Source organism: Notamacropus eugenii, chromosome 3 (genome assembly GCF_028372415.1).
Source record: "Notamacropus eugenii isolate mMacEug1 chromosome 3, mMacEug1.pri_v2, whole genome shotgun sequence".
NCBI lineage: Eukaryota > Metazoa > Chordata > Mammalia > Diprotodontia > Macropodidae > Notamacropus > Notamacropus eugenii.
The window spans coordinates 474,113,202-474,140,255 of NC_092874.1; the positions used below are offsets into that span (position 1 = coordinate 474,113,202).

The window sequence follows — 27,054 nt, forward strand, 5'->3', positions numbered from 1 at the left end:
GTTATGACTATTCATCATGATCAAAGAGGGTTTATACCAGGCACAAAAGGGTGTTTCAACAGTGGAAAGACAGAAAGATGGTAAGCACAAGATATAAATCAAATGCCTCCCCCGAAATGAAATTTTCAATGGATGCAGAAAAGCTTTTGATGAGATGTAACATTCATTCTTTTTTTTTAAATTTCAATTACCAAGCACTTTTGAAAATTAATCTCACCCCCAATATCTCCTTCCCATTGAGCAAATTTTAACATACACACACACACACACACACACACACACACACTCCTAAAGCCTTTAATACATAGCTGCATAGTTCAATAAAACAAATCTCCACATTAGCCATGTATGTCCCTCTCTTCACTATTAAATCCAACACCTCCTTGTTAGAAGATGAGTGGTGGGTTTCATTTTCATTCCTTTGGAATCTCAGATTATCATTGCATTGACTGGAGCTCTAAATTCTTTCAAAGTTGCTTTTCTCTATAATGTGATAATTGTACGAATGGTTCTTATTCACTCTGTATGAGTTCATCCAAATTTGGCCAACTTCCACTGAAATTGTTCATTTTATAATTTCTTATGGAATAACATTCCATTCCCTTCATATACTACAGTTTGTTTAGCCATCCCCAAATAGGAGGCATCTCCCTAGTTTTCAATGGTTGGCTAGCATAAAAAAAGCTGTCATGAATGTGATTGTACATATAGATCCTCTTTTTCTTTTTAAATTTTATTTGGGATGTAAGCCCAGCGTAGACCCAATGTTGCTGGGTCAAAGGGTACAAACAGTCTATTAAGCTTGGGAGGATAGCTCCAAACTGCTTTCCAGAATGGAGATAGCTTACATAGTGTTTGAACGAATTGTTCCGTGAATTTTTGATAGAATTCACTTGTAAATTCATTTGTTCCAGGAATTTTTTCTTTAAGAGTTCATTTAAGGCTTTAGTTGCTTTTTCTGACCCTGGGTTATTTAAATAGCCCTTTCTTGTTATTATGGCTATTTTAACATTTTCTAAATATTCATTTGTTTCCATTAAGCCATCAGTTTTGTTACATAATTTAGTAAAATAGTTTCTGACCATTTCTCTTATTTCCTCTTTGATTTTGTAAGTTCCTCTTTTTCATTTTTGATATGAACAACTTGACTTTCCTCTCTTCTAAGAAATCAGGTTAGCTAGCTATTTATTTTACCAGTTTAAAAAAAACCATCAAGTCCTGTGACTATTCTGATCAATATAATGATGCAAGACAAATCCAAAGGACTTATGATAAAAAAAAATACTACACCTCTGGAGAAAACTGATGAACTCTGACTGCAGATTGAAGCATGTTGTTTTTCACTTTCCTTATTCTTCTTGCTTTTTTCCCCTTTGCAATGTGGCCAGTAAGGATGTATGTTTTGCATGACTTCACATATATAATGGGCACTATGTTGTTTGCCCTATCAATGAGTGGGGGGAAGGGAGAGGAAGAAAGAGAATTTGGAGCTCAGAATTTTTAAAAAAATGAATGTTAATAATAAATTAATGTAATGGATAAAAAAAGATAGGTATTGGGTTTATATATAAATTCTAAAGTCTTTTTGCTTTCAATTTTATTAATATTTTCTTTGATTTTCACCATTTCTACTTAGATATTTAGTTGGGATTTTTTGATGTTATCCTTCAAGTTTTTTAATTTCATGCCCAATTCAATGATTTGTTCTTTCTCTTTTTTGTTTCTATTAGCATTTAGAGATGAGTGTTTCTCCACAGAACTGCTTTAGCTGCATCCCATAAGATTTGGTATTTTATCTCATTATTGTTATTTCCTTTAATGAAATTTTCTGTTGTTTGCATTACTCTTTAATTGATCAATTCTTTAGAATTATGTTATTCTCCAGTTACTTTTCCATTCATTCTTTAAGTGTTCTTTATATATTTTTATTGCATTATGTTCAATAAAATATATGTTTAGTACTTCTGCTTTTCTATACTTTTTGACGAAGGTTGAGGTCTTCATGTTCCAATACATAGTCAGTTTTGGTAAAAGTGTCATATACAACTGAGTGTTTGCAAATTCCTTTCTGTTCTCATTCAGTAATCATCAGAGATGTATCACTTTTATCTTTTCTAAATTATTATTCAGGTCCTTAACTTCTTCCTTGTTTGTCTTTTGGTTAGATTTGTCTATGTCTGAAAAGGATAGACTAAAATCTATCACTATTACAGTTTTATAATTTCTCCCTACAATTTGATTAACTTTTTCTTTAAATAGTTAGATATTATGTTACTAGGTCCAAATACTCATACAGACTATTTGTGTCTACCTGTGGGAGAGCCTACTAAGCTTGTATTCATTTGATCAGCCACAGTTGGACACACTATACATTGACCCCCAACACCATGGTGTTATTTTGATCCTCTTGGATTACGAAGGACAACAATGATTAGGTGCATGTAGATAGATAACAAATACAACAAAATGCAACATGACATATATATGATATATAAATAAACAGTACATATTGATTTCGATTGATTTCTTGTGCATAATGTAATTTTCCTGCTTATCTCTTTTATCTTACCTCTGCTATAGTCTTATTTGAAGTCATGATTACCACTCCTGCTTTTTTAAGCTCATCTGAAGCATAACACATTTTGCTTCAGCCCCTCATTTTAACTCTGTGAATTTTTGTGTTTCAAGTGTGTTTCTTGTAAACAATATATTGTTGAATTTTGCTTTCTAATCCATTCAGTTAGCCTCTACCATCTTATGGGTGAATTAATCCCATTCACACAATTGTAATTGTTAATTGGTCATTTCCTTTCATCTTATCCTCTTGTACTTTTCCCTCCTTTGCTTCCTCCTCACTATTTACAAATAGTGGTAGAAAAAAGGAAGTCTGCCTGACATTTATGTTCTTACAAATGAAACAGTCTGTCTCTCCTGTTCCTGCTGTTCTCCTTACCTCACGCCTGATCCCAGGTTTTTGCTCTTTTTTTCCCCTTTCCTTTTACTCCTCCCTTCACATTCCTCATTCTAACTTTTGAGTTTGTTTTGCTTAACTCTCTCTATTCTTTTATCTAACCTATCCTCATTCTCAGACCCCTCCCTTCTCCATTCATTGAATTTACTATATTAGTGTGTGGTATGGAGGGATTTAATTGTGTTCAATCTTCCTTTATCATATTCAGTTAAAAATAAGGTTCTTGAAATTCTTTCCTTTACTCCTTTCTCCATGACTACATACGATTCATCTTAGTGATTTTCCTCCCCCTTTTCTTTCTCTTCTCTGCAGTATAGTCCCATGTCCCTCCAATTTTTTTTCTCCTATGACCATTAAAGTAGAACAAAACTACCCACAGACTCCGTCATTTTAACTTTTCTCTATGATCCTTAAAAATATTAGAGTTCTAAAAAGACATGTTTCTTATTCTCCATTTAACATGTAAATAATTCAAACCAACATATTCTTTTTCAATTATTCAACTATGTGTACCTTTTAACTTTTCTTGGCACCTGTATTTCCAGATCCAAATATCTACACAGCTCTAGCCTTTTCATTAGGAATGCTTAGAAGCCCCATATTCCATTAAAGGTTACCTTTTTTCCCTATAGAATATACTTAGCTGTACCAGATAGGTAATCCTTGGTTTTAAACCTTTATCTCTTGTCTTTTGGAATGTCATATTCCAAGCTCTCCTCTTTATAATGACAACTAATAAATCTCTTGTAATCCTGTATTTAAACTCTTTTTTTGACTATTTGTATCACTTTTTTTCTTTGACCTGAAAACTCTATGTACTGACGATGATATTTCTGGGAGTTTTCATTTTGTAATTTCTTCCTTTAAGTTACTGATAGATTCTATTTTTATTTTTGTCCTCTGGTTCTAAGAGATCTAGGTAATTTTCATTTATGTTTTCCTCAGATATGACATTCAGACATTTCCCCCCCCTTGCTGATCATAGTTTTCAAATAGTCTATTAATTCTTGCCTTGTCACTCCTTAATCTGTTTTCCAGGTTATTTTGAACATTATATTTCTGAAGTCTTCAGAGGTTTTTTCCCCAATTTTTTTTGTTTTGTTTTTTTCTTTCTTATCATTTTATTGAATTATGGTTTTCTGTCTGGTCCACTCTAATCTTCAAGGCATTCAGCCCTTGATTAAGATTTTCTATTGTGTGTTCTGAGATATCAGTTCTCCTCACCATTCTTTCCTCCATAGCTTTTCCATTCTGTATCTTTGGTTTTATTTCTTCCAGTTCCCTTGGACAGTAACATTTCCCACCCCCTTTCCAACCCACCCCAACTCCATTCTCACTACCACCCATATCCCTTTCTTTGTCTTTTGCTTTGTTCCTTTTCTAGTGCCTTTAGGTTTAGGTACAAATTTAATTCATTTTCTCAATTCTTACAGGTTTTTAGTGACATAAATTTGACTATAAGAAGACTTTTGGCTGCATCTCACAGGTTTTGATATGTTATACTGTTATAATCATTATCTTTCTTTTTTTGGAGGCAGTTGGAGTTAAGTGACTTGCCCAGGGTTGCACAGTTGGTAAGCATCTAAGTCTGAATTTGAACTAAAGTCCTCCCAATTCCAGGGCCAGTGCTCTATCCACTGCACATGGAGACCTTTGCCCCACTCCACATACCCTGTCTGCCATCTATCTGTACTCAACTACAACTTGTCTGTTCCCAGCCCCCACACATCACCTGTCCTATCCTGTCTGTGTCCATGTCTGGCCCCTACATATCATGTCTGTGTGTTCTTCCTCTTGATTCCAGCCAGGCCTTCAGGTGCTTAGTTCTGGCCCCCATGTGTTCCTTCTCCTGTTCTTTCTCTAAGCCTGGCCCCCACATGTCTTTGAACCACAAACTGCCCCTTTCCTGCCTCCCTACTTCCCTCTCTTCCCCATGACCTGGGCCAAATTCACATTACTTAAAAATCACTTTATGGAGAGGTTTTCACAGCATTCCACTTTTGTAAAGTGAAAACTATTCCTATTAGGGCATAAAAATCTCACTAACAGATGCAGAAAAGCATAAATGTTACATGCTTCTTTTACTGAACATAATGCAGTAAAAATGACATTCAGAAAAGGGCCTCTGAAGCAAAGATGAAAAAGTCATTGGAAACTAAAAAACTGAATCCTAAGGAATGGTTGCATTAATGAACATATCGTAAAAACAATGGATACAAGGAGACAATGTGCCAAAATTTGGGGGATGCAGTCAAAACAATATTTAGTGGGAAATTTTATATTTCTAAATATGTTCATCAATAAAAGAGAAAAGATCAGTGAATTGGTCATGCAACTAAAAAACAAACACGCAAGAAAACCAACAAGTTTTAAAATTCCAATTAAGCATCAAAATAAAAATCCTGAAAATCAAAGGAACCATTGAACTAATAAATAAAACTAGTGCCAATTTAAACAAAATAAAGTAGATAATCCATTAGCTATTTTAGTGCAGTAAAGAAAGAAGAAAATAAAATTACAAATTCAAAAAATTAAAAAGGTGAATTCACAACCAGTGAAAAAGAAATAAAAGGAGCTTCAGTTCTAATAGAGGAAAATAACATGTGATGGAGGTAACCAGGAAGAAGTATGGGCAATAGTGTTTTCTTAAAGCAAATGTGAAGCACTGTGGTGATACTGAAGGGAAATAGAATCTGCAACTCATTAGATCAGTACCTGACTTTGAGAACCTGTCAGAAGACAGGAGGCAGGAAGGGAAAGTGTGTAAGAGCCTGGAACAGGCAGACAGGGAGGGGATTGAGGGAATGGGAGAGGAGATGCTCAGTTTGATGGACAGTGTACTTTTTCTGTAAGTCGGTCAACAAGCATTTACTACATGCTGTTGTATTTGGAACTTAACAAAAGGGTAAACTGAGGCAGATCTCCCCACAAGATAATGCTTTTTAGCAGGGGGTGCTGTCGATGGATAAACGAGTCAATGGATTACCTCTGTTTATGTTAAAGACCCCAGGGAACAGACAGCTCCCTTTTATAGGTTTTGGGGAGTAAGTACAGAACAATGAACAGAACAAGGTAGATGATATCATGGGATTAAGGGTGACATGATTGGTCACAGAGCTGAGGTGCAGAGAATAACATGATTGGTTGGAAGCTTGGTGATGGGGGCTGGCAATGACCCTCCCTTTCTCTCATGAGACTGGGAAGGGCTCATTGTTTAAGTGGAGGTGCATGACAGCAAACCAGACATCCTTGAAGGATAGCTTGATGGAGTTACGATATCAGACTCAACTCTAGTTGAGAAAAGTCAACAGACTTTTCTTTCATACATATTCCCCAAGGTTAGCAAAATTTTTGAGGTAAGAATAGATCACTGATTAGCAAGAGGGCTGGATTTCTGAAATTAACCCATTCCAGGCTCTAAGGTCAGAGACAAAAAAACTATGACTTAAACTTACCAAGTCCCTTCTTTAAGATTCTCAGCTTACTTATTTATAAAATGGGCACAGGGAAGCCAGGTGCTGCAGTGGATAGAGCAGAGGATAGGAATCAGGAAGACCTGAGTTCAAATCTGCCCTCAGATACTAACTGTGTGATCCTGGGCAAGTCACTTAACCCTGTTTGCCTCTGTTTCCTCATCTGCAAATGGAGAAGAAAATGCAAACCACTTCAGTGTCTCTAATAAGAAAACCCCAAATGGGGTCATGAAGAGTCAGAAATGACTGAGACAATTGAACAAGAACAAAATAGGCCCAATAGTATCTATTTCACAACAGTGAGAATCAAGTTATATCAGGTATGTAACCTTAAATGCTCTATAGTTGTCCCTTCCAACAGCACCATAAGCTTACTGCATATTTTTTGGAGGCAATCAGGGTTAAGGGACTTGCCCAGGATCCCATGACCGGTAAGTGTCTGAGCTGGATTTGAACTCCGGTCTTCCTTCTGATGCATCTAGCTGTGTCACCCTTGGGCAATTCACTTGTCCTTGCTCCTGGCAACCCCAGATGTGATAGATTAGTTCTAATATGATACAGCTTAGAGGATAAAGCTCTTATACTGTGAGCTCCCTATACTCACACTAGTGAAGCTGCCAAAATAGGAAACCATGTCATCATCCATGTTTATAGAGACCAATATTTCTAGCTCATTTTTGGAGACGTTCATTAAGATGTCTATGAGACATTTGAGTCAAAATGTCCAACATGAAAGAGATTACTGCTAGACAAATTTATCTCTGAATCATCTACATAGGCTAAGTCCATAAGAGCTAAAGAGATCACCAAGTGAAGCCGTAAAGATCCCAGAGAATCACCCATGGGTAGAGGGCATGACCTGAATGAAGATCCAGCAAAGAAGACAGAGGAGTGAACAGACACAGGAGGAGAATCAGGAGAAAGTAGGGTCATGAAATTGTGGAGAAAAGAGAGTATCTGAAGAGAAGAGGGTGATCAGCCATGGCAAAGATTGTAGAGAGATCAAGAAGGATGATGCTTGAGAACATTAGATTAGATCTTTAATAAATAATATTTAATAAATGTATTAATTGATTGCTAACAGATGCTTATTGAATTAATCACCGATAAATCAAATGCCCTGATCATTTTCAGTAATACTGGAATATTAACACCAAAAAGACACCAAATAATTGAAATAAACAATCTTGGTCCCAGAAACCAGGTAATGGAACACATTCTTGTCGTCTTGGAAGAAAAATGGAGGACTGCAAGGACTGCAAAAAATGTCACACCTGGCCATTACATTTCTTTTCTGACTTCTCCTTCTTCTTTAAAAGGGAAGATTTAGTGATAGGGCTGCAGTTGGAGATGAGCATATACACAAAACCCACTATGACCAAAACCAAAGGGATCCATAAAAAGTATTTTTACATCTATAAATAAACTAGTAATCTTCCTGTTTCATGCAGTGCACATTCATTTCCTTATGACTGCTTCATGTGCAATAGAGTCAGACAGCAGCCAAGCTTCCAGAAGTCTGAGTTAGGCTGCCTCCCTGTGTAAGAGTGGGAAGGGACTGCCCTTTCAGACCACTGTGTGATCTAGAGATGTTTAATCCACAGATACAGGATTCATATTTCTCGATCCAAGAGGGACCAAGAAATTTCAAAAGATGAAAGCTGGGGCTATCCATTCCATTTTATCAGGACATCCCCTTCTCTGATTTATGTTACCAGGGCTCTTTCTCCCACTGCCAATAGGTGGCAGCATTCCCTAAGCTTCTTGCAGTACATATATTTTAGCCGAGACCAGTGGTGTACGAGTGTTAATACTGATAAATGTTATCACAGTTTCATTATTAATATTGTCTCCAGAAGTCTTAGTGAACTCCAAACTCAATACAAGTCAACAGTGTGACATGGAACCTAAAAGGCTTGAGTGGTGTAGTATACAGTAATGAGGGGCCATGGTGCCTCTCCCACCGTCAGACCTCATCTGGTACATTGTGGTCTACTCTGGGCACCCTGGTTTAGGAAGCATATGGACGAATTGGGGGGCTCCCAAGGACAACACCCAAGATAGTCGAGTCCATTTCCTACTATATGAGGATTGGTTGATGGAACTAGAGGTGATTAGTCTGGAAAAGAGAAGATTTTGGGGGGGTGGGGTGGGTAGGGGACATTAAAGCTGTCTTTGAGTATCTGAAGGATTGTGAAGTGCAAGTGGTTCGGAGACTTGTACAACTGCAGGAGGCAGAGCCAGGAGCCATATGTGGAAGCAGCCAAGGGACAGATTTAGATTTGATCTCAGGAAGAACTTTCTACTCATATAGGCTATTCCACAGATGCTGAATTACTGAACGTCAGTTTTGTTGAATGGGGCAGGGATACTTACTTAGATCGGGAGTTGGACTTGTTCCCCGAGGTCTTTTCCAAAACTGAGATCCTGTGATCCTCAGCAGCAGAAAAAAAAGAGTCTGATGAAACCAATTGGTAGAAGATGGAAGATACTACTTTTTTCATAGCTGAACAGTTTGATTTTTAAAAGTAAAAAAGAACATTGAACAGTTTGATTTCTAAAAGGAGTATAAAAAGAATGTCAAAAAGTTTGATTTCTAAAAGAAAGAATCTTTTTTAAAACTGCGGAAATATATGTATGAAGAAAGACTTTGAAAATGAGATTTGTTTGGGAATGTTAATTTACCAGTTGTGGGGGATGAACTAGAGAGCTGAAGATTAGAAGGAAAGAGACCAATTAGATTGTTACAGCAGTCCAGAGGAGAGATGATGAAGATCTGTACTAGGGTTGTGGTTGGGTGATGGGAGAGAAGGCATATGTACGAGAGATTTTGTAAAGATAGAAACAAGACTCAGCAATGGAATGCATATGGCCAGAGGGTTTGTCAGGTGTAGAGGATGTCACTCAAGTTGTACGCCTGCATGACTGGGAGGCTGTCCTTCGTGCCCTGAATACCTAACCATTCTCCCCTCAGCGTCTTAGAATTGCTACTTTTTTTTTTCAAACCTCAATATGTTCTTCCTTTTATGCAAAGCCTTTCCTTTTTCTCCATGTACTGCTGTTTTCTACAAAAAAAATTTTCCCTTCATTTATTTTGTATGTGTAAGATACTTTCCCTTGAAGTTACAGGTTCCTTTCATCTGGAGCACTTTAGTGCTGAAACGGACAGAAAAAGTACTTGTGCATAAAGGAAAAGATTTAAGTAAACTGGCAAAGGATGTAAAGTATTGGCTCTGTCATAAATGGATATTTTGATACCTGAAAGGAGTAGAAAAAACCCTTTGATTTAATTAATACTGCTAACACACATACACACACACACATACACACAGAGAAACCATTTTCAGATGAGATTTCAGTGGATTGGGACAGAAAATGAACTATGGTGTGAATATTAAAACTCAAATCAGCTTGCAAAGGATGTGGATTGATGTCTCCTTTTATATGGAGTTTGATGACTTAAAGGGGCATACAAAATTTTTATTTATTAAAAATTGGGAAAATGTAACTATTATAGGCAGCAAGGTAGGCACAGTGAATAGAGTGTCAGCCTGGAGTCAAAAGACTTCTGTTCCTGAGTTCAAATCTGGCCTCAGACACTAGCTGTGTGACCCTGGGCAAGTCACTTCACCCTGTTTGCCTGAGTTTCCCCATCTCCAAAATGGGCTGGAGTAGGAAATGACAAACCACTGTCAAGAAAACCCCAAATGGGGTCACAGAGAGTCAGAGACAACTGAAAAAATGACTGAACAACAACAAAACTATTACAAAACAGTTTCAAGGACACAGAATGAGATGGTGGGCTGTGTGCTGAGAGCGTAGAGCTATAGAGCAATATGGTCCTTCGAAACTAAACTAAAAAGGAAAGAAAGAAAAATAATATGACTATAATCTGACTGTTTGGAGATGAGGGTGGGATTCAATAAAGCCTATTGATTTTACTGGGAAAACTTGGTGAGTCATTATCCTATAAGTGAAGATGAGTCACACTGTGGTAGGAGGCTCTGATTTAAGTAATTGAAAGATAATGGGGGCGGAGAAAGAGACTGAGTGTGATTTGATGAAGACATTGAAGAACGTGGCAGAAGACTGAGTAGGAATCAATCCAGTTTTGTAAGAAAAAAGTTTTGATGAAATTGTGTGAAGAAATTAGTAGCAGAAGCAGTCAGATACGGTAAGTTTTCAGTCATGTCTGACGCTTCATGACCCCATCTGGGGTTTTCTTGGCAGAGATACTGGGGTGGTTTGTCATTTCCTTTTCCAGGTCATTTTACAGATGAAGGAACTGAGGCAAGCAGGGTGAAGTGACTTGCCCAGGGTCATACAGCTAGTAAGTGTATGAGGCTGGATTTGAACTCAGGCAGAGGAATCTTCTTGATTCCAGTTTGGGAGCTCTAAGGAAACTGACTAGTTCCTAAAGGCATGACTATACACTGAAGCTGCTGCACAGATTTGGAAGGTAACTTCAGTACCAGTTATAGCCCCTGAGTGCCCCCCTGGCTAAGGCTGAGGGAGGTGAACCCTCTCAGAAATGCCCCTTGCCTTTTACTGCCCCCTCTGGGATGAGAGGTAAAAGCAGAAAAAGGAAAGAAGTCCCACAGTTGCTATTTTGTTTTGATAGTGTTACTGAGGGCTAGCTAGGCTTGTTTGCCTTACTCGAGTCAACTTAAATTGTTTTGCTATGAGAGCTCTGTTTGCTACAATGCGATCGGACAACAGTATCCAGTCATTGACTGGGCTCTCCAGTCTGTAAAATTGTCAGACATGAGTTGGAAGCTCTCTGACTTAAGGGTAACTGATATCCAAGTAAAAAGTGAACGCCTTCTCAACATCCTTGTAAAAGTGATGATAGGCTGAAAGAGCTTGTGCTGTCAGTTCTAGAGTAGTTTTGCCCAGCTAGAAAACAACAAGGACCACATTGACAAGCAGTATTAGAGAAGCAGCTCTGGGTGGTGCAGAAGCTTCTAAATGGACCAATGGCCTCAGAGTTTGTGGTCAAGAGTTGTGTGAGTCACCCTAAACTCATGGACTTTCCTCCCTTGGGTACTTTCCTACTAGGTTGCTATAAGTCCACTTCCCCCTTCCCCCAGATACTGGTGGTATAATTGGTGAGAGGTGAGCTTAATTTGTGGCATTGTTAGGTATTTATTCTTTCTGAATTTGCTTTAACATATGGTATCTGCGATGTTATGCTTTTTGCTGCATTGCTAAGTAAATGTTTAAGATTAACAGTGTTGTCATTGTGAATGTCTGGTTTGGGTACACTAGTGGGGACTCAAGAGCTAAAGGAGCATTTGCACTCTGTAGGGTTACCTCTGGAATCTCAAGAGAGTTTCAAGGGTAACTGTGTAGTGATCGTCCTTCTCCAGGGCAGATTGAATGAGTAAACTATACCTGGGAGCAAGCAGGTGTCCATGCACTGAAGGGGAGAAATGTAAAGGGGTACAATGGAAGTGGAGACTCAGGCACACCCACATTACATATGTATTTTGTATATACGTATAAATGTATGTGTTGTCTTTCCTGATAGTGTGAGATCCTCAAGAGCAGGGAATGTTTCATATTTGCCCTTGTAATAACCAGTCATTAACCAGTGCCTGGCACCTCACTGCCTCTGAATAAACACTTATGGATGGATGATATTCTCCTAGCAGATGTCATCTCCAAGAGTTCAGGGACTATATTGTGTTCTGTCTTGGGATCCCTAGCACTTAGTGCAGTGCCCGGCACAATAAGTGATTGATAAATGCTTCTCTAATGGAATCAGTCAGCCACACTGAGAATTTGGAGCTAGTCACAGGGTGTGTGGCTGTGTTGTATTTCTCTCACATCAGCGTTCATTGTTTGACCCAGAATTCAATCTTAAATCACTTAAGAATTCAGACTGGACCAATGGATAGAGTTCTAAGCCTGGAGTCAGGAAGACCTGAATTTAAATCTAGCCTCAGATACCTGCCTGACTCTGGGCAAATCACTTAACCTTGATTGCCTCAATTTCCTTATTAGTAAAATGAGTTGGAGAGGGAAATGGCAAACTACTCCAGTGTCTTTGCCAAGAAAAACCCAAAAGGGGTCACATAGCGCTGGACATGGCTGAAAACAACATGCGATTCCTCTGGATTACGGGAGAGCAAAGGAAGGAAATCTCTTTTTTCATCATTTTACTATTCAATCCAATAAACATTTGCTAAGCACTCACTATGTGCCAGGCACTGTGCTGCATGCTGGGGATACAAATAAGAAAAAGAAAGACATTCCTTGCCCTCAAGGGGTTACAATCTAAAGGGGGAAAGACACAGAAGAAAGCTGGAAAAGAGTAAGGGAAGAGACATCATGGAGCTGAAATCCAGAAGAGCTGCTGGTGGAAAACAGAGGAAGTTAAATCTAGGTTCTGCCCTCTATAAAAGAAGGCTTTGGGCCCTCCACTTTCCAGCCCTCCCATCAGAAAGAAGAGGAAGCTGATGGGAGGACCACAGGGGCAGATTTAAAACCTACTTGATCATGTCTACATCGATGTAAATGGGCACAAATTGGAAAGTCACCGTTAGGTTAGATGTCATGACAAACATCCAGAGAATCAGTTGTCCACAGATAGAAGGATCTACCTTGGAGACAGGGGGAAAATGGGTTGTTCCTCTCCAGCGGGCTTCAAGGACAGAATGACTGACCATTGGTCAAATAAAGGGTAGACAGAATTCTTGTTTAGATAATATAGCCCCTAAGGTCCCTTCCAAATATGAAATTCTAATTCATTTTCCCCAAAGTTTTACTTGTGAATTACAGATGTCTTTTAAGATTTAAGAGGCAATGTGGTATAATGGATAGCTGACTGGCCTCAGAGCCAAGGAGTCCTGAATTCAAGACCTGCCTCTGGCAAATACTGGCTAGGTGACCCTGGGCAAGACATTCAGCATCTCTTATCTCAAATATAGATAAGATGTAGTTAGGATTCCTATCTATATTGGCAGAGTGAGTTTCTTCATCTGGGAATTCCCTATACCAATGAAATCATGGATCCAGTCCCTGTCTAAATCAGTCAGTGAGTCAGTCAATAAAGATTTATTGTGCCTACTATGCGCCAGGTACTGGGCTAAGTGCTGATAGCCATTTGCGTGCAAAGCAAGGTTTGCAAGATATGTATTAATGAGGAAGACAATAAGTGACTCTTGCATTAAGCAGTACAAACCCAGAAGTCCCACAGAATTTGTACTGCCCCACGTAGTTTATCATCTAGGATACACTAGGCCACAAATCTACCAAGCAGAGCTAAGAAGAGCCAAGCACACCCCAGGAGCTTGAAACATTCCAGACACACACCTTCTTCTTATTGTTGGGGGAGGGGAGGGAAATGACCAAGGAAATTAAAGTTTAGCTCATTAGACTTTGTTCAAGCCCACTGCCCCATGTGTCTCAGCCTTGGGGTATCCTGATTGTGTGCCTGCCAATATCCTGAGTAGAGCCTGCTTATGTTAATGCTGAGGGCTCTATTGGAAGCAAACCAGGAACACAGAAAATCCTAACAAAACCTTGCAGAATCTACACATCATTGAAACTAAGCATGGCAGACATATACATTACAATGTCCAAGTCATCCCTCTTTGAGTCTTTCTGAAGAGTACATCATTTCATTGTGACTGGTAAATAGGGCATTGGTGCCCAGGATAAGGAAGCAGATAGATAGAGAGAAAGGATCTCCCTTTGGTAAGCTGGTAGCTCAGTTCTGTGAGTGGTGATGCTTGGCCGGTGCTTGGTCGGTGGAGTGATTTGTCAGGTTAATTACAATAATAAATGTGGGAAACAAGGACAAAATGGTTTGACTGGTATGACCTCGACTCTGAGGGATTTGCTAAGATTAATAAATCCAAAGACTTTGCCCTCCTCCCCCAACCTCTTGCTGGATTGAGTTACAAATTCCCTATGTCCCTACTCTTCATTCCTCACACCTTTGGTGTGGTGGAAAAATGGCCAGGATTCCAGGTGGTTCAGTAGATAGAGCAATGACTTTAGAATCAAGAAGACTTTGCTTCCTGAGTTCAAATCTGACCTCAGATACTTCCTAGCTGTGTGACCCTGGGCAAGTCACTTCACCCTGTTTGCCTCAGTTTCCTCATCTGGAAATGAGTTGGAGAAGGAAATGGCAAACCACTCCATTATCTTTGCCAGGAAAACCCCAAAATGGGTCACAAAGAGTCAGACATGACTGAACAACAACCAATGAAAATACCTTCATGTCACTGGTCCTGACTACACTACTAACCTCCACTATGGGCAGTCTCCTTTTAGTGCTAGCTGGCTCTTTGTCCCCTTGATGGGTTCTGGGCCTTCAATGGAGGGAGGTGGGGTTTCACATCTGGAAGCCCCCACCCCTACTGGGTGCTACCTTTGGTTGGAGACAATGGAAATAGAACTCTGAGACTGTGGGCTGTTGCCATCCATTCTCCTCCTCCCTTTGTAAATAGGAATAAAGTTTCGTTAACCATATCTGTGTGGCTCTGCTGCTTTTTACCCAAACTCTCCTGTACTACAAAGTGAGATTCTGTGCTAATTAGTTACATGACCCCTAAGCAGAGCTGTGCTGGAGAGCTGATTGTTAAATTTTCACCGTGAGCATTTAAACCCAGGAAATCAATAATGCTACAAATGGAGGCTTCATTTATTGTTTTGTTGATTTACAGACCTAAGAAGTTGATAGAGAGAATAATGTCATTTGAGCTTAAAAGTCTGTTATACATGCACTCTTGGAGAGCTGGTTGCTAAACATCCACTACAAACTACTGTACCCAAGGAAATAGAATATAATATGATTGTGCCATAAGAAATAATGATAGGGATAGACCTGTAAGAACTGATGCAGATACTTTTTTTAACTTTATTTTTCTTGGTTTTTAATTTTGCTCTGTAGTTTCTTTTACAACATGACTAATATGGAAATGTTTTGCATACCTGTATCAAATTACTTGGCTTCTCCGTGAGGGGGTGGGAAGGCAGGGAAAGAATTTGGAACTCAATTTTTAAAAAAAGTTGAAAATTGTAATTGGGGAAAATAAAATACTAAACTTAAAAAAAATGCCAAGAATGAACTAAGGAACAGTTACCCAAATGGCTTTCCCAGGGTGAAATAAAAGCTGTTCATTTAAAAACTCCATGCAGAGTAAGGTGAGGAGAACCAGGAGAAAAGGTATACAAGAATGCAACTCTGTAAAGAAAAACAGCTTTCAAAGACTTAAGAGCGCTGATCACCAAACTCTGGCCAACCACGATTAGAGAGCTGATGATTAAGCTCTCTGTCCATCTCTTGACAGAAAGGTGGGAAACTACAGGTGAAGAATGAGACATGTGTTTTCAGACAAAGCCTTTGTATGGATGTGCTTTCCTTAACGATGCCCATGTGTTACAAGGGAGGAAGGGCTGAGTGATGAGGGGGGAGAAGTGAGGAAGGAGGGAGGGCAGATAGTGAGAGTGATGCCAAAAAAGAAAGTAGATCAAGAAAGACTTTTTTTTTAAATTATTTTTTAATGTTTAACAATCGCTGCCATACAATTGAGATTTTATCCCCCCCACACCTACCCCCCACTACCCCCCTCCCTCCCCACGACTGCATACAGTTCTGTATAGGTTCTACATATATTTTCCTATTGAGTACATTTTCACTATAGTCATGCTATGTTGTCGGACTAAAATAAATGGAAGAAATCATATAACAAATCAAAACATGATACACAAAAACATACACATACACAAACATGATCTGCTACATTCTGCGAATGACTTCCATATTTCTTTCTCTGAGTGTGGAAGGCATTTTGCCTTAGAGAACCACCATTGGGATTTTATTATTTTTTTTTAAGAAGTTCTTGCGTTATTACAAAATTCCAAGTCTACCAGAAAAAACTCTCGCACACTGTGGTCGTTGCTGTGCACAAAGTTCTCCTGGTTCTGCTCCTTTCACTCAGCATCAGGTCATATAAGTCCTTCCAGGCCTCTCTGAAGTCTTCTTGTTCATCATTTCTTATGGCGCAATAGTACTCCATTACATTCATATACCATAATTTATTCAGCCATTCCCCAATTGATGGACATCCCCTTGACTTCCAGTTTTTGGCAACTACAAAAGAAAGATTTTTTTTAAGCACAGAAGAAAATAGAAGTTCAGAGGGAGACAGAGAAGCAGAACTGCTTTGGAATTAATGTGTTAAAATTATACTTTTAAAAAAGCAAGCTGTGTGGGATAGGGACTCATAGATTCATATGCAATCCTCTTTTTCAAGCATACCTGGAAATATTCATTTATGCACATGTTTATCATGTTTAAAATAATAAAAAATTAAAATTGTAAAAGAGAGAGTGGAGGAGGAGGAAAATGAGGAGGGTGGGAGGGAGAAAGGAAAGAGGGAAGGAGAGAGAGGCAGAGGCAGAGAGAAAGACAGAGACAGAGAGAAAGAGACAGAGAGGGATAGAGACACACAGAGAAGGGAGGTTGTCATCAGACTGTCAAAGGGGTCAATGATGCAAAAAGTTTAGGAACTCCTGGTCTAGAAAAAGGGGTACAACACACAGACTGGGGACCATATGCTGCCTGCAGTACTCCTGAGTGTTAAAATGTAATTGGGAAATTTTAATCAAAATAAATAAAAAATGCAATAAAACATACACAACTCATTTTAAAACTAAGTCAGTATGTGGTAGCAGGATCCTTAAGTGTAGATGTGTGGCTCCTGTTTCTAATGAAGTTTGACAACCTTCATGTATGTATCTAGAGCACTGGCTGAATCCAAAAAGACAAAGGAGTGTTTTCTTTGAGGGGTGCAGCCCAGCCCTAAGATTTCATCAGTATCAAAACTAAGTATGAAGGGCTTCCCTCTCCGAAACTCTCTCCATCAGAGGCAGCTTCTCACACAGTCAGACAACAAATAGTTATTGGACATCTATAATGTGCCAGGTATTATGCCAAGCACTAGGAGTACAAAGGAAGAGAAAAGACCCTTCTTTGACCTCACGGAGCTTGCAGTGGGTCCAGAGAAGCTATAGAGAAGGTCAATTCCAGAGAATCAACAAAAGGCTCAGTGACTTGTCTAAGATCAAGAGTAGAGACATGACTTGAACCCAGGTCTTCCTGAACAAGACCAGTCACAGCTCTCTGTGATTAATAGTGACAAATACATAGAGGGTTAAAAACGTCACCTTCACAAGTATACGGTTAGTGAGGCACAGCCTAGAGACAATTAAATTTTAAAAGGTTTGCAGGTTTTAGTGGACCACAAGCTCAAATACCTTTCAATAGTGTGATATGACATCCCTAAAACCTAATGTGTTTTACACTCTGTTGGGGGGTGAGGGAATTGGGGAGATTAGGACAGCTAGTGGCGAATTGGGTGAACCCCACGGACTCCATATGTGACTCAATTCTGGAGCCAGCTCAGTTCCTTTTCTATTCAGTTATGGACCTAGTCCAATTTCTGTCTTGGGAGAATTGGGAGAAAACTTTATTGCTTTGTTTGAGCCTGTCCCTGCATGTCTGGGAAGCTGGACCACCTCTGCCTGCTGGTCAGAGACCCTTAACAAGGATCTCGATTACGCTGACCACAGACTCCGTCAGATCTGAAAACTGAGGCAAGGAGTTTTCTCAAGCAACTCACATGTTACTGAAACCTCACCCCGTGCTGGTCAATCAGCTCTTGTTTTCCTGATCCTTTGAGTGTTCACAGACTCTTGGGGAGGGAGACACCTCTTTTTCTGATGGCAGGGAACTGTACCTGTTCACTCTCTCCCTCCCAACTTGGAAAGTATCTATTCTTTCCTCCAATTAGAAATCAGATTACCTAATTTGGTGTCCTGGCTAATTGTTTTATTTTAATTAATTGGCCTTATTTGATTAATTATTTTTAAATATCAAAGTCTATGTCCCCCTCCTCCCCCATTCAGGGTCTGGCGCCAAAGCTGAGGAAAATGAGTGGACTTGATTTATTGGGCAGTTGGTGAATCTTGCTAAATAAATTGATTTGAAGCTACAGCCTTTGTTTTCTCAGTCATTTCATCTTTCACCCAACACAGGGGTGAAAGTGGGGTGCAGAGTGTCCAGAAATAGAGACATTCCACTGCATTCAGCTGACTTTTGCCCTGGGCAGACCATCTGATGTACTGTTTTCAGTTCTAGGAGGAGGATATTGAAAACTTGAAGTATGTCCTGAAAAGATAACTGGGATGACGACGGTCCCTTGTTCATGCTGTCTGAGAATCCACATATGGAACTGGAAGGCTTACTCTGGAGAAGTGACTGCTTGGTCAGGGTACCTGACAACATTCAGATGGAACAAAGATAAGATTGATTCCACTTAAGGGGCAGCCAGGTGACTTAGTGGATAAAGCACAAACCTGGAGTTAGAGAGACCTAGGTTCAAATTCAAACTCGGACACTTACTACCTGCATGACACTGGCAAGTCACTTAGCCACTGCCTGCCTCAGTTCTCTTATCTGTATAGTGGAGAAAATAATAACACCTACCTCTCAGAGTTGTTGTGAGATAATATTTATAAAGCATGTCACAAACCTTACAGTCCTATGTAAATGCAGGCTATTAGCTACTGACTCCCAAGGGCAGAGCCAGGAGCCATGGGTGGAAGTTGCAATGAGTCTGATTCATAGTCGAAGTTTGATGTTTGATATAGGGAAAACTTCCTCTTTATAGGAGCTGTCCAACAGTGAAGTAAGCTGTCTATCAATAAAGTGAATAATAAATAAACATTTGTTAAGTGCCTACTATGTGCCAAACACTGAGGGGAGGTAGTGATCTCCTCCTTCACCAGAGGTCTTCAAGCAAAGATTGGAAAAACACTCAGTCAGAGTTGCTGTAGTTGCTGTATCACCAAATGATCCTCATTTGGGGGCAAGTGAGACCCCTGAGAACCCTTCTGCCCCTAGAATTGTGCAATCTCTTGATTAGGGGAGTCAGAGCATGTGCCAGAATTGTTGTTGTTTGTCCTTCATGCTTGACCATGACATCAGGGAGGTGATGCCATGACATGCAAGTGAATTGGATTTAAGTGAGGGAGGGCTGCGCAAAGTCACCAACCTCACTCTCTCCTTCTGAGCCATCTGGGTCCAGTGGCCAGCTGACTGGCAATGGCCCCCATGTGCTAGAATGAGCCTATGGGATAGATATACCCCAACCTCCACTTCACTCTGATGGCTGTTGATGGTAAAGTGATCCCTGCTATACTGTTGGGATGTTTGAAAAAAAAATGAGTTAGAACCCCACATCTGGCACCTACTGGCTGTGTGACTTTGGGTCAGTCATTTCTGCCCCCCACCCTCAGCCTCTGATTCCTCAGCTGTAAGGTAGAGCTCCTGGTACTTCTAAGCTTTTCCCTCATTGGGCTGGAGAACCTCAAATTAGATAATGTAGGGAAATCACTTCGCAAACATCCCATAACCATATAAATGCCAATTGTTGCCAGCCAAACTCTAGTCTCTAAAGGTAGGTATTAGACCAAGACTAATCTTTTAATATGCAGATGGGGGAGAATAGTCCCTTTCTACATGCAAATTGTATTTCATAATTTCCTAATAAGTATGAAAATCTGTTGAGCCAATGACTGTTTAATAAGATGCTTCAGAATCATAAAAACTCAGACCCAGAACAATTTTGGTAAAGCCCTGCTTATATTTCACTAGTTCAAAAAAGAGGGAGGATGAAGTTGATCCCCAAAGGTGATTGCAGCCCCTTCAGGACACCTCTATGATTCTCAGGAGCTGCTATGGCCAAAAGAAATTCCTCCATGACGGTCAGACTCCTGCGGATGGGTTTCTCTGGACTTAGCTGGGCTGGTCCTTGGACAAAAACCATATGATCTGTCTCTGGGTTCACTCTCCAAACCACCCCCACTTGGTAAGACCTTCCAGGGTTTGTACTTCTCTGGTGTGGCCTTTGAGCATTTACCCTGAGGAGTTTATTTCATGAGGGACTGAGTTTGGGTCCCACTCTTGACTTGTCTTAACCCTTCTGGGCCTCAGTTTTCTCACCTGGCTATTGACACCTGACAGGGGTTGTGCTCCCCTGGACTAGCCTTCAAGAGTCACCACTATTCATGAGTCATGGAGAAGGAGGTCTTTAGAGGACATACTGGAATGGCTACAACAAATACTAATAGCATATTAATAGCACTTGTTATACTAATAATATTCTCATTGGGACTTAATTCTAAGGAATTTGGACTGTGTGCACACTGGAAACTAGGTGGGTGAAAAATGCTTCTTGTCCAGTTGTCCAGTAGAACACATGTGGATGACCTTACCTTGAGGCCAAATAGATGCTTGGTGAGTCCTTACTCAGAATTGTTATATCAGCAAACATTTATTAAGTATCTACTATGTTCCAGGCACTGTGGTAGATACTGAGAGTACAAAACTAAAAATGAAAGAATTCCTATCCTCAAGCATCTCCCTTCCTACTGGAATATCAGGAGAAAAGGGACATTCCAGGGAAGGCTGTGAATTGTAATAACCCCCCAGGATAAACTCCATGGTACCTGTCATGTAACTCTTTGTCATTCTCTCTCACACTGCCCCCCTCCCCACCTTGGCATTCCACCTCTCCTAAAACCTCCTGAAGACCAATCTCCTCAAAGCCTTCCCAGATTAAGGGAAACATGATGCTTTCTCACCCCTTGCCTACCATTACAAAAATCAACGTGTCTCTTCCACAGTACAAGGCTTGGGCTAAGCACAAAGCATACACATTCTGTGAATGTAGCTATCTGGTCTTATTCCTTCCTGTATGCTTTCCTATCTGTTCTTGTTGATGTTTGTTTTTGAGGGGAGGTTCTTTGTCTCTCAACAGAGGATCACTGCTTAGGTGGGATGCAGGTGGAGGAGTGGTAGGAATGCCCTTTGGAGACCGTAGGGAGAGAAATTAAAGGAGAACAGTGCTTTCAATATGACGGAACTGTTGACTCCCTTTATACATTAGAATCCAACCCCTTTGCCCTTCATTTTAGGAAAGACAGCAGTTCTGAACTTTGAGTCCATGAGTTTTTTGGTTTTTTTAAAAAATGTTTATTTATTTATTTTTAGTTTTCAACATTCATTTCCACAAAATTTTGAGTTCCAAATTTTCTCCCCATCTCTCCCCCCTCACAATGCCTTGCATTCTGATTACCACTTCCCTCAATGTGCCCTCCCTTCTATCACATCCCTTCCTTCCCCTATTCCCATCTTCTCTCTTTTCTTGTAGGGCAAGATTGATTTCTATTTCCCATTACTTGTATTTCTTATTTCCCAGTTGTATGCAAAAACAATTCTCAACATTCATTCCTAAAACTTTGAGTTCCAACTTATCTCTCTACCCTCCCTCCCCACCCATCCTCATGGGGTGAGGATGAGCTTTTTGGTTTTTAAAAATATTTTGGTAAGTGCATTTCAGCTGAATTGGCTTTCTTTGTCATCCCATTTATTTTATTTTATGCATTTAATAATGTGATTCTGAGAAGGGGGTTTCACCAAACTGCTTTCAGAAGGTCCACAACACCAAAGAGGTTAAGAATCGCCCTCTAGGAAAAAAGAGTCGAGTGTCCAATCTGGGTGACTTAACAACCACCCCCTCCCCCCATCATCCATTTAATTGCTAAACTTCTCCAGATCTTTAAGTCACTTACAGAAATGTTCCTACAAAATGAAAGCATTGGAATAGATGGTTTCTAAGGTCTCATCCATCCATCCCTAAAACTATGCTCATCTGCTCAGAAATTCGAGTTTTCTTGGGATCATGCAATAAAATGACTTGCAAATCATGTGTGTGTAGGAAATCATGTATGTGAGGAAATTTCTGCAGATAAGGTGTCCATCACTGGTGACATGGGGGAGAGGTGGAGGGACACATACAGAGAAATGGGGAGGGGGGAAGGGAGGGGCAGAGAGAGAGAGGAGAGAGAAAAAGGGGGAGAAGGAGGGAGAAGAGTGGAGACAGGTAAGAAAAATGGAGGGACACACTGAGACAGAAGAGTGCAGAAAGAAGATGAGGGGAGAAGAGGGGAGAGAGAGGTGGGAGACAAAGAGAGATGTCTTTTACAAATATTTACATTCACCTGGGGAGGAACCCTAACACTTGAAGGCTCAATGTGGAGTATAAAGAAAAAGAGGAGGAAAAGTTGTTTTTGTTTTGTTTTGTTTTGTTTTGTAACAAAGCCAAACACAGCCAAGTGAGTTCTGAATCTGCAGTCAGAGGGCTTGGGTTCCAATCTAGCTCTGCTCTTGCTGTACTCTCCCCTTGGGTCCCTCAGTTTTCTTATCCAGCAAGTGAAGAGGTTGAACCAAATGATCTGAGGTCCCTTACAACTCTGAGTCTATGATCCTAACTAAAAAGCCCATGGAGTCCCTGGGCTTAGAGCCTACTGGCCAGTCACTTGGACAATCATTTCATGTCTTCTACAGTCAGGGCATTGGACCATGTGGTCTCTAAGATCCTTCCTTAGGAAGACATACTTCCTGAGCTGGAAGGGACCTCAGAGAGCATCTAGTCCAACAACCTCATTTTCCAAAGAAGGAAACTGGGGCCTAGGAGGTTAAGTGACTTGACTCGTCTTCCCTTGAGCTGAACTGTCACCAACTTCATTTAATGGAAAGAAGGACTGAGCCAGTGAGGGAATTATTGATGGAAAATACTCTGTTCCTCTGTTTTCGTGAGCTAATCCCGGCTTCTGAAAGACAATGGCACTGCGTTTTAATGACTTTGCCACCTCGGGAGGGCGGGGCAGCTCTCCTCTAGCTCCTGCTATTGTGGGTTTATCGACCACATTTGCCATGACATATGCATATGAAACCCCCCCTGGCATTTTCATCAGGCTTACCCTAATAGTATTAAGAGATTATTGGGGTTTTTTTTTTCTCTCTCCCAAATTTCCCTGGAAGAAAATCCCCTTAAATGAGATGCTTCACTCTTAGCTTGGCTCGCGATCGGACCTCCGGGTTCAGGTACCTGGAGTCAATCTAAATCTTAAGTTCAGAAGGGGAAAGCCCGATTTTCTACCTTAGTGGTTTGGCAGAAAGGAGACGGCCCCGTGTGGGACGTGCCCCGCGGCTGGGGAGAAAGTTCCGCAGCCTCTGGGCTGCTGCTCGGCTGAGATAACGCGCCTCCCGAATCCCTGACCACCCGCTGGGGGTGGGGGTGGTGGAAGGGGGAGACCCCCAGAGGGGGCCATTAGCTGCTAATTACTTGCAAACAAGTAAACAATTAGCTTCCCTTCCTCCAACTCGGTGGGGAGGCCTGCACTGACTAGCCCAGGCTCAAGATTTAAGCTATGACGTGAGCTCCCTAACCCCCTCCTCCTCCTCTAGCTTCCCCCCAGATCTGGGTACCAGGCTATAAAGGACATTAGGGCGCTCAGTTGGAGAGTCCCTGTCCGTCGGCGGGGTGCTGAAGTGCTCCAGCAACCTGGGCTACCAGGCGGGCGTGCATGCGTCCTTCCGAGCGCATTCCGGATTTAACTGCCAGGAGGTGGGGTGGGGGGCCACCGCAGCCATAACCATGGCTCTGTGCGCGACCGCCAATTCCCGGACGCGGCCCAGCCTGGCGGAGAGCAAAGCCTCCCCTCGCTCCTTTTCTATCGAGAGCCTTTTGGGACTGGAGCCGAAGAAGGAGAGCAGCCCAGCCATTCCTCCGGCCAGACCCTGGACAGATCCCTGCCGCCCCTTGGGTAGGTCCCCTGCTTAAATGTGCTTTCTCTGGCCTTCTGCGGGAGTGAGGAGCTTTGAGGATGGGTCAGAAAAAACAGACTTGAGGGGGGCAGGATAGTGGAAGTGTGGAAGTGTGTGTGTGTGTGTGTGTGTGTGTGTGTGTGTGTGTGTGTGTGTGTGTGTGTGTGTGAGAGAGAGAGAGAGAGAGAGAGAGAGAGAGAGAGAGAGAGAGAGAGAGAGAGAGAGAGAGAGAGAGAGAGAGAGAGAGACAGACAGACAGACAGACAGACAGACAGGCAGACAGGCAGGCAGGCAGGCAGAGAGAGTGAGAGAGAGAGACAGAGAGAGAGAGAGAGACAGAAACAGAGAGAAAGAGAGACAGAGATACAGAAAGTGAGAGAGAGACAGAAACAGAGGGAAAAAGAGAGAGAGAGAGATACAGAAAGCGAGAGACAGAGACAGAAACAGAGAGAAAGACAGGAAGACAAAGCGAGACAGAGGCAAACACACAGAAAGACAGACTGACAGCGACAAAGAGACAGTAAGACAGAAACAGAAAGGACAGAAAGAGAAACAGAACAGAGAGATGAAGAGAGAGAGAAGACAGAAACACACATACACACACACACACACACACACACACACACACAGACCCAGAGATATCGTGAGACAGAGACAGGGAAAACAGACAGAAAGAGAAACAGAAACGGAAAGACAGATCCAGATAGAATTAGAACAGAAAGAAGGAGGGATGGAGATGCTGTTAAGTCTACCATGTCACTTCATTTATGTTTAACTGCAAAGCACCCAGCCAGGGGTCACAGGAAAGAATAAGATGATGTCAGCTGCCAGGCAATAAACTGTAAGGGGTATGCCCTTTGAACCCACACTCTTTAGTGTTGCACCCCGTCCCACCCCTCCCTGACTCTCTGTGTGGTCAGGCAGCCTAGTAGACACTGTCCAATCGTGTCTGTTTTTAATGCAAGGAACATGACCAATTCAGAATACAAAATGTTTCCTTGAATCCATCTCAGGCATGACCCTTACCTTTTTTTTGTTCTTGACTAATAAGGGGGAGATCATTTGAGAAACTAAAGAGCATTTGTGTTCAAGAACTTTGTGCAGAACTCTTAGAAGTGTCTTTCTTCATTTTCTTTCTGGTTTTAGGAGAAGATGGAAATCCATGCCTATCCATCCCCATCTTGCCCAGCAGCAGCCTACTCCCTCATCCTGGGAATTATCCTATACCAGAAGAAAGAATCTTGAAGTATGAGAAATATGTTTCAGCTTCAGAAAGACTGTCTTTTAAAAGAGAGCTGAGTTGGTACCGAGGCAGGAGACCAAGAACTGCTTTTACCAGGAACCAGGTAAGAATCTGGTTTGACGGTTGGCACTAGATATGATTAATTGCTTTGTACCTGAATGATGTCTCTTTACTTAAGGCTTTGAGTTTTCATTCTTAAAATAACACGCTATAGAGTTTTCTACACACAAGAGTCTTACAGGATGGACAGATAGGGATGGGCTGCACCCTGCATCGTTGAAGGGAGTACTCAAGTTAATGAACTCCATAGGAGTTTGGTTTTTAATGGTTTATTAAAAGGAATCAGAAGACCTTCGACATTTGACTGTATTACCCTGGCCAAGTCACTTAACCTCAGTGTTCTAGGCAACTGTTTAAGGCTCTACAGCTCATCTGAGGAGGAGATACAGACTTGCATTGATAAAGGAAGTTTTCTCACTTCTGCCAATGAAATCAGGGATCCAGTGCCTAGCTCTAATAAAAGACATAAAGGGACTTTCATGAAGTATTTTTAAAGTTTATTTTTACCAACTGAATCTTTTAGCAAAATTAAGAATGATAATACCTGATTGTTAATTAACTCCTTAGATTGAAGTATTGGAAAATGTCTTTAGAGTAAACTCCTACCCTGGTATTGATGTCAGAGAAGATTTGGCTCGGAAATTGAATTTGGAGGAAGATAGAATCCAGGTAATTTTCCAGAGTCTCTAATTTATGCTGCTTGATGTGTTAAGATCAGAGCCCTGAGAGGCCCTGACCAGCCATGGGGATGGTGGGGGCGGGGACGTCCATATTACAGTCAGGTGAAGCATGAGTGCACACTTATGTATGTACTGGGTTTCAACAGTCTTCATGAGTGCAGTTGCAGTTCAGGAAGGAAATAATAATAAATCCTTAAATACTCTTTGGGTTTTCCTTTGTTTCAGATTTGGTTCCAAAATCGCCGAGCAAAGCTGAAAAGATCCCACAGAGAATCCCAGTTCCTACTGGTGAAAAACAATTTGAGTACAAACCTCTCCAAATAGGAAGAAGACTGAGTCGCTGGAATTATATTTCAATTGTAGGCAGAGCCAATAGAATGCGCTAGCATCAGAAATTGGATGTTTTTATTTACTGCATTCTGAATGACCTGTTATTCTTTTCCCCTGAAAAGACATTATAAATAACTATTCCTGTACCATGACACATCATATTAGAGCACCCTGGGAAAGAAAAAGGATTTTCCGATATATTTTAATAAACATTTTCATTAAAGAGTTATTTTTGGAGAAAATGAGTGTAATACACAGGTTTACATATTTCGTTAGAAATAGAACAGGTTATGAGACCATTATTTATTTGTTTCTTCATTTACTTATTTGTTTGTTTTAGAGCAGGCACTTATCTTTCTCTCACACTGCCCTAATCTTTGGATACTTTTTTAAAATGAAAAAAGACTTAACAAATATTTGCAGTCTAGCAGAGCAACTTCTGCCTTGACTGTATCCAAAAATGTGTTTCTCATGATGCCTTTTAAGTCTATTACCTTTATAAGACAATATGCGCTGATTTCCACTCCCCCCTCCCCCAGTCTGGTTGCCCTTTTCAGTAGAATTCCAGGGAAAGGGTTCCAATGCCATGATCACCATTTCCCTGGCAG

The 27,054-nt window shown here is 40.8% G+C and overlaps 1 protein-coding gene across 1 annotated transcript in view; it reads left to right on the top strand.

Annotated features, from left to right (window-relative positions):
- The window catches only part of HESX1 (HESX homeobox 1), a 28,738-nt gene extending 2,063 nt beyond the window's left edge, over positions 1–26,675 (top strand). The window contains exons 2-5 of the mRNA XM_072598992.1: positions 23,774–24,132; positions 25,280–25,479; positions 26,004–26,105; positions 26,342–26,675. Coding sequence (XP_072455093.1) covers positions 23,964–24,132; positions 25,280–25,479; positions 26,004–26,105; positions 26,342–26,440 — 570 coding nt within the window. The 5' untranslated portion in view covers positions 23,774–23,963 and the 3' untranslated portion in view covers positions 26,441–26,675. The remainder of the gene's footprint in view (positions 1–23,773; positions 24,133–25,279; positions 25,480–26,003; positions 26,106–26,341) is intronic.
- Positions 26,676–27,054: the final 379 nt, after the last annotated feature.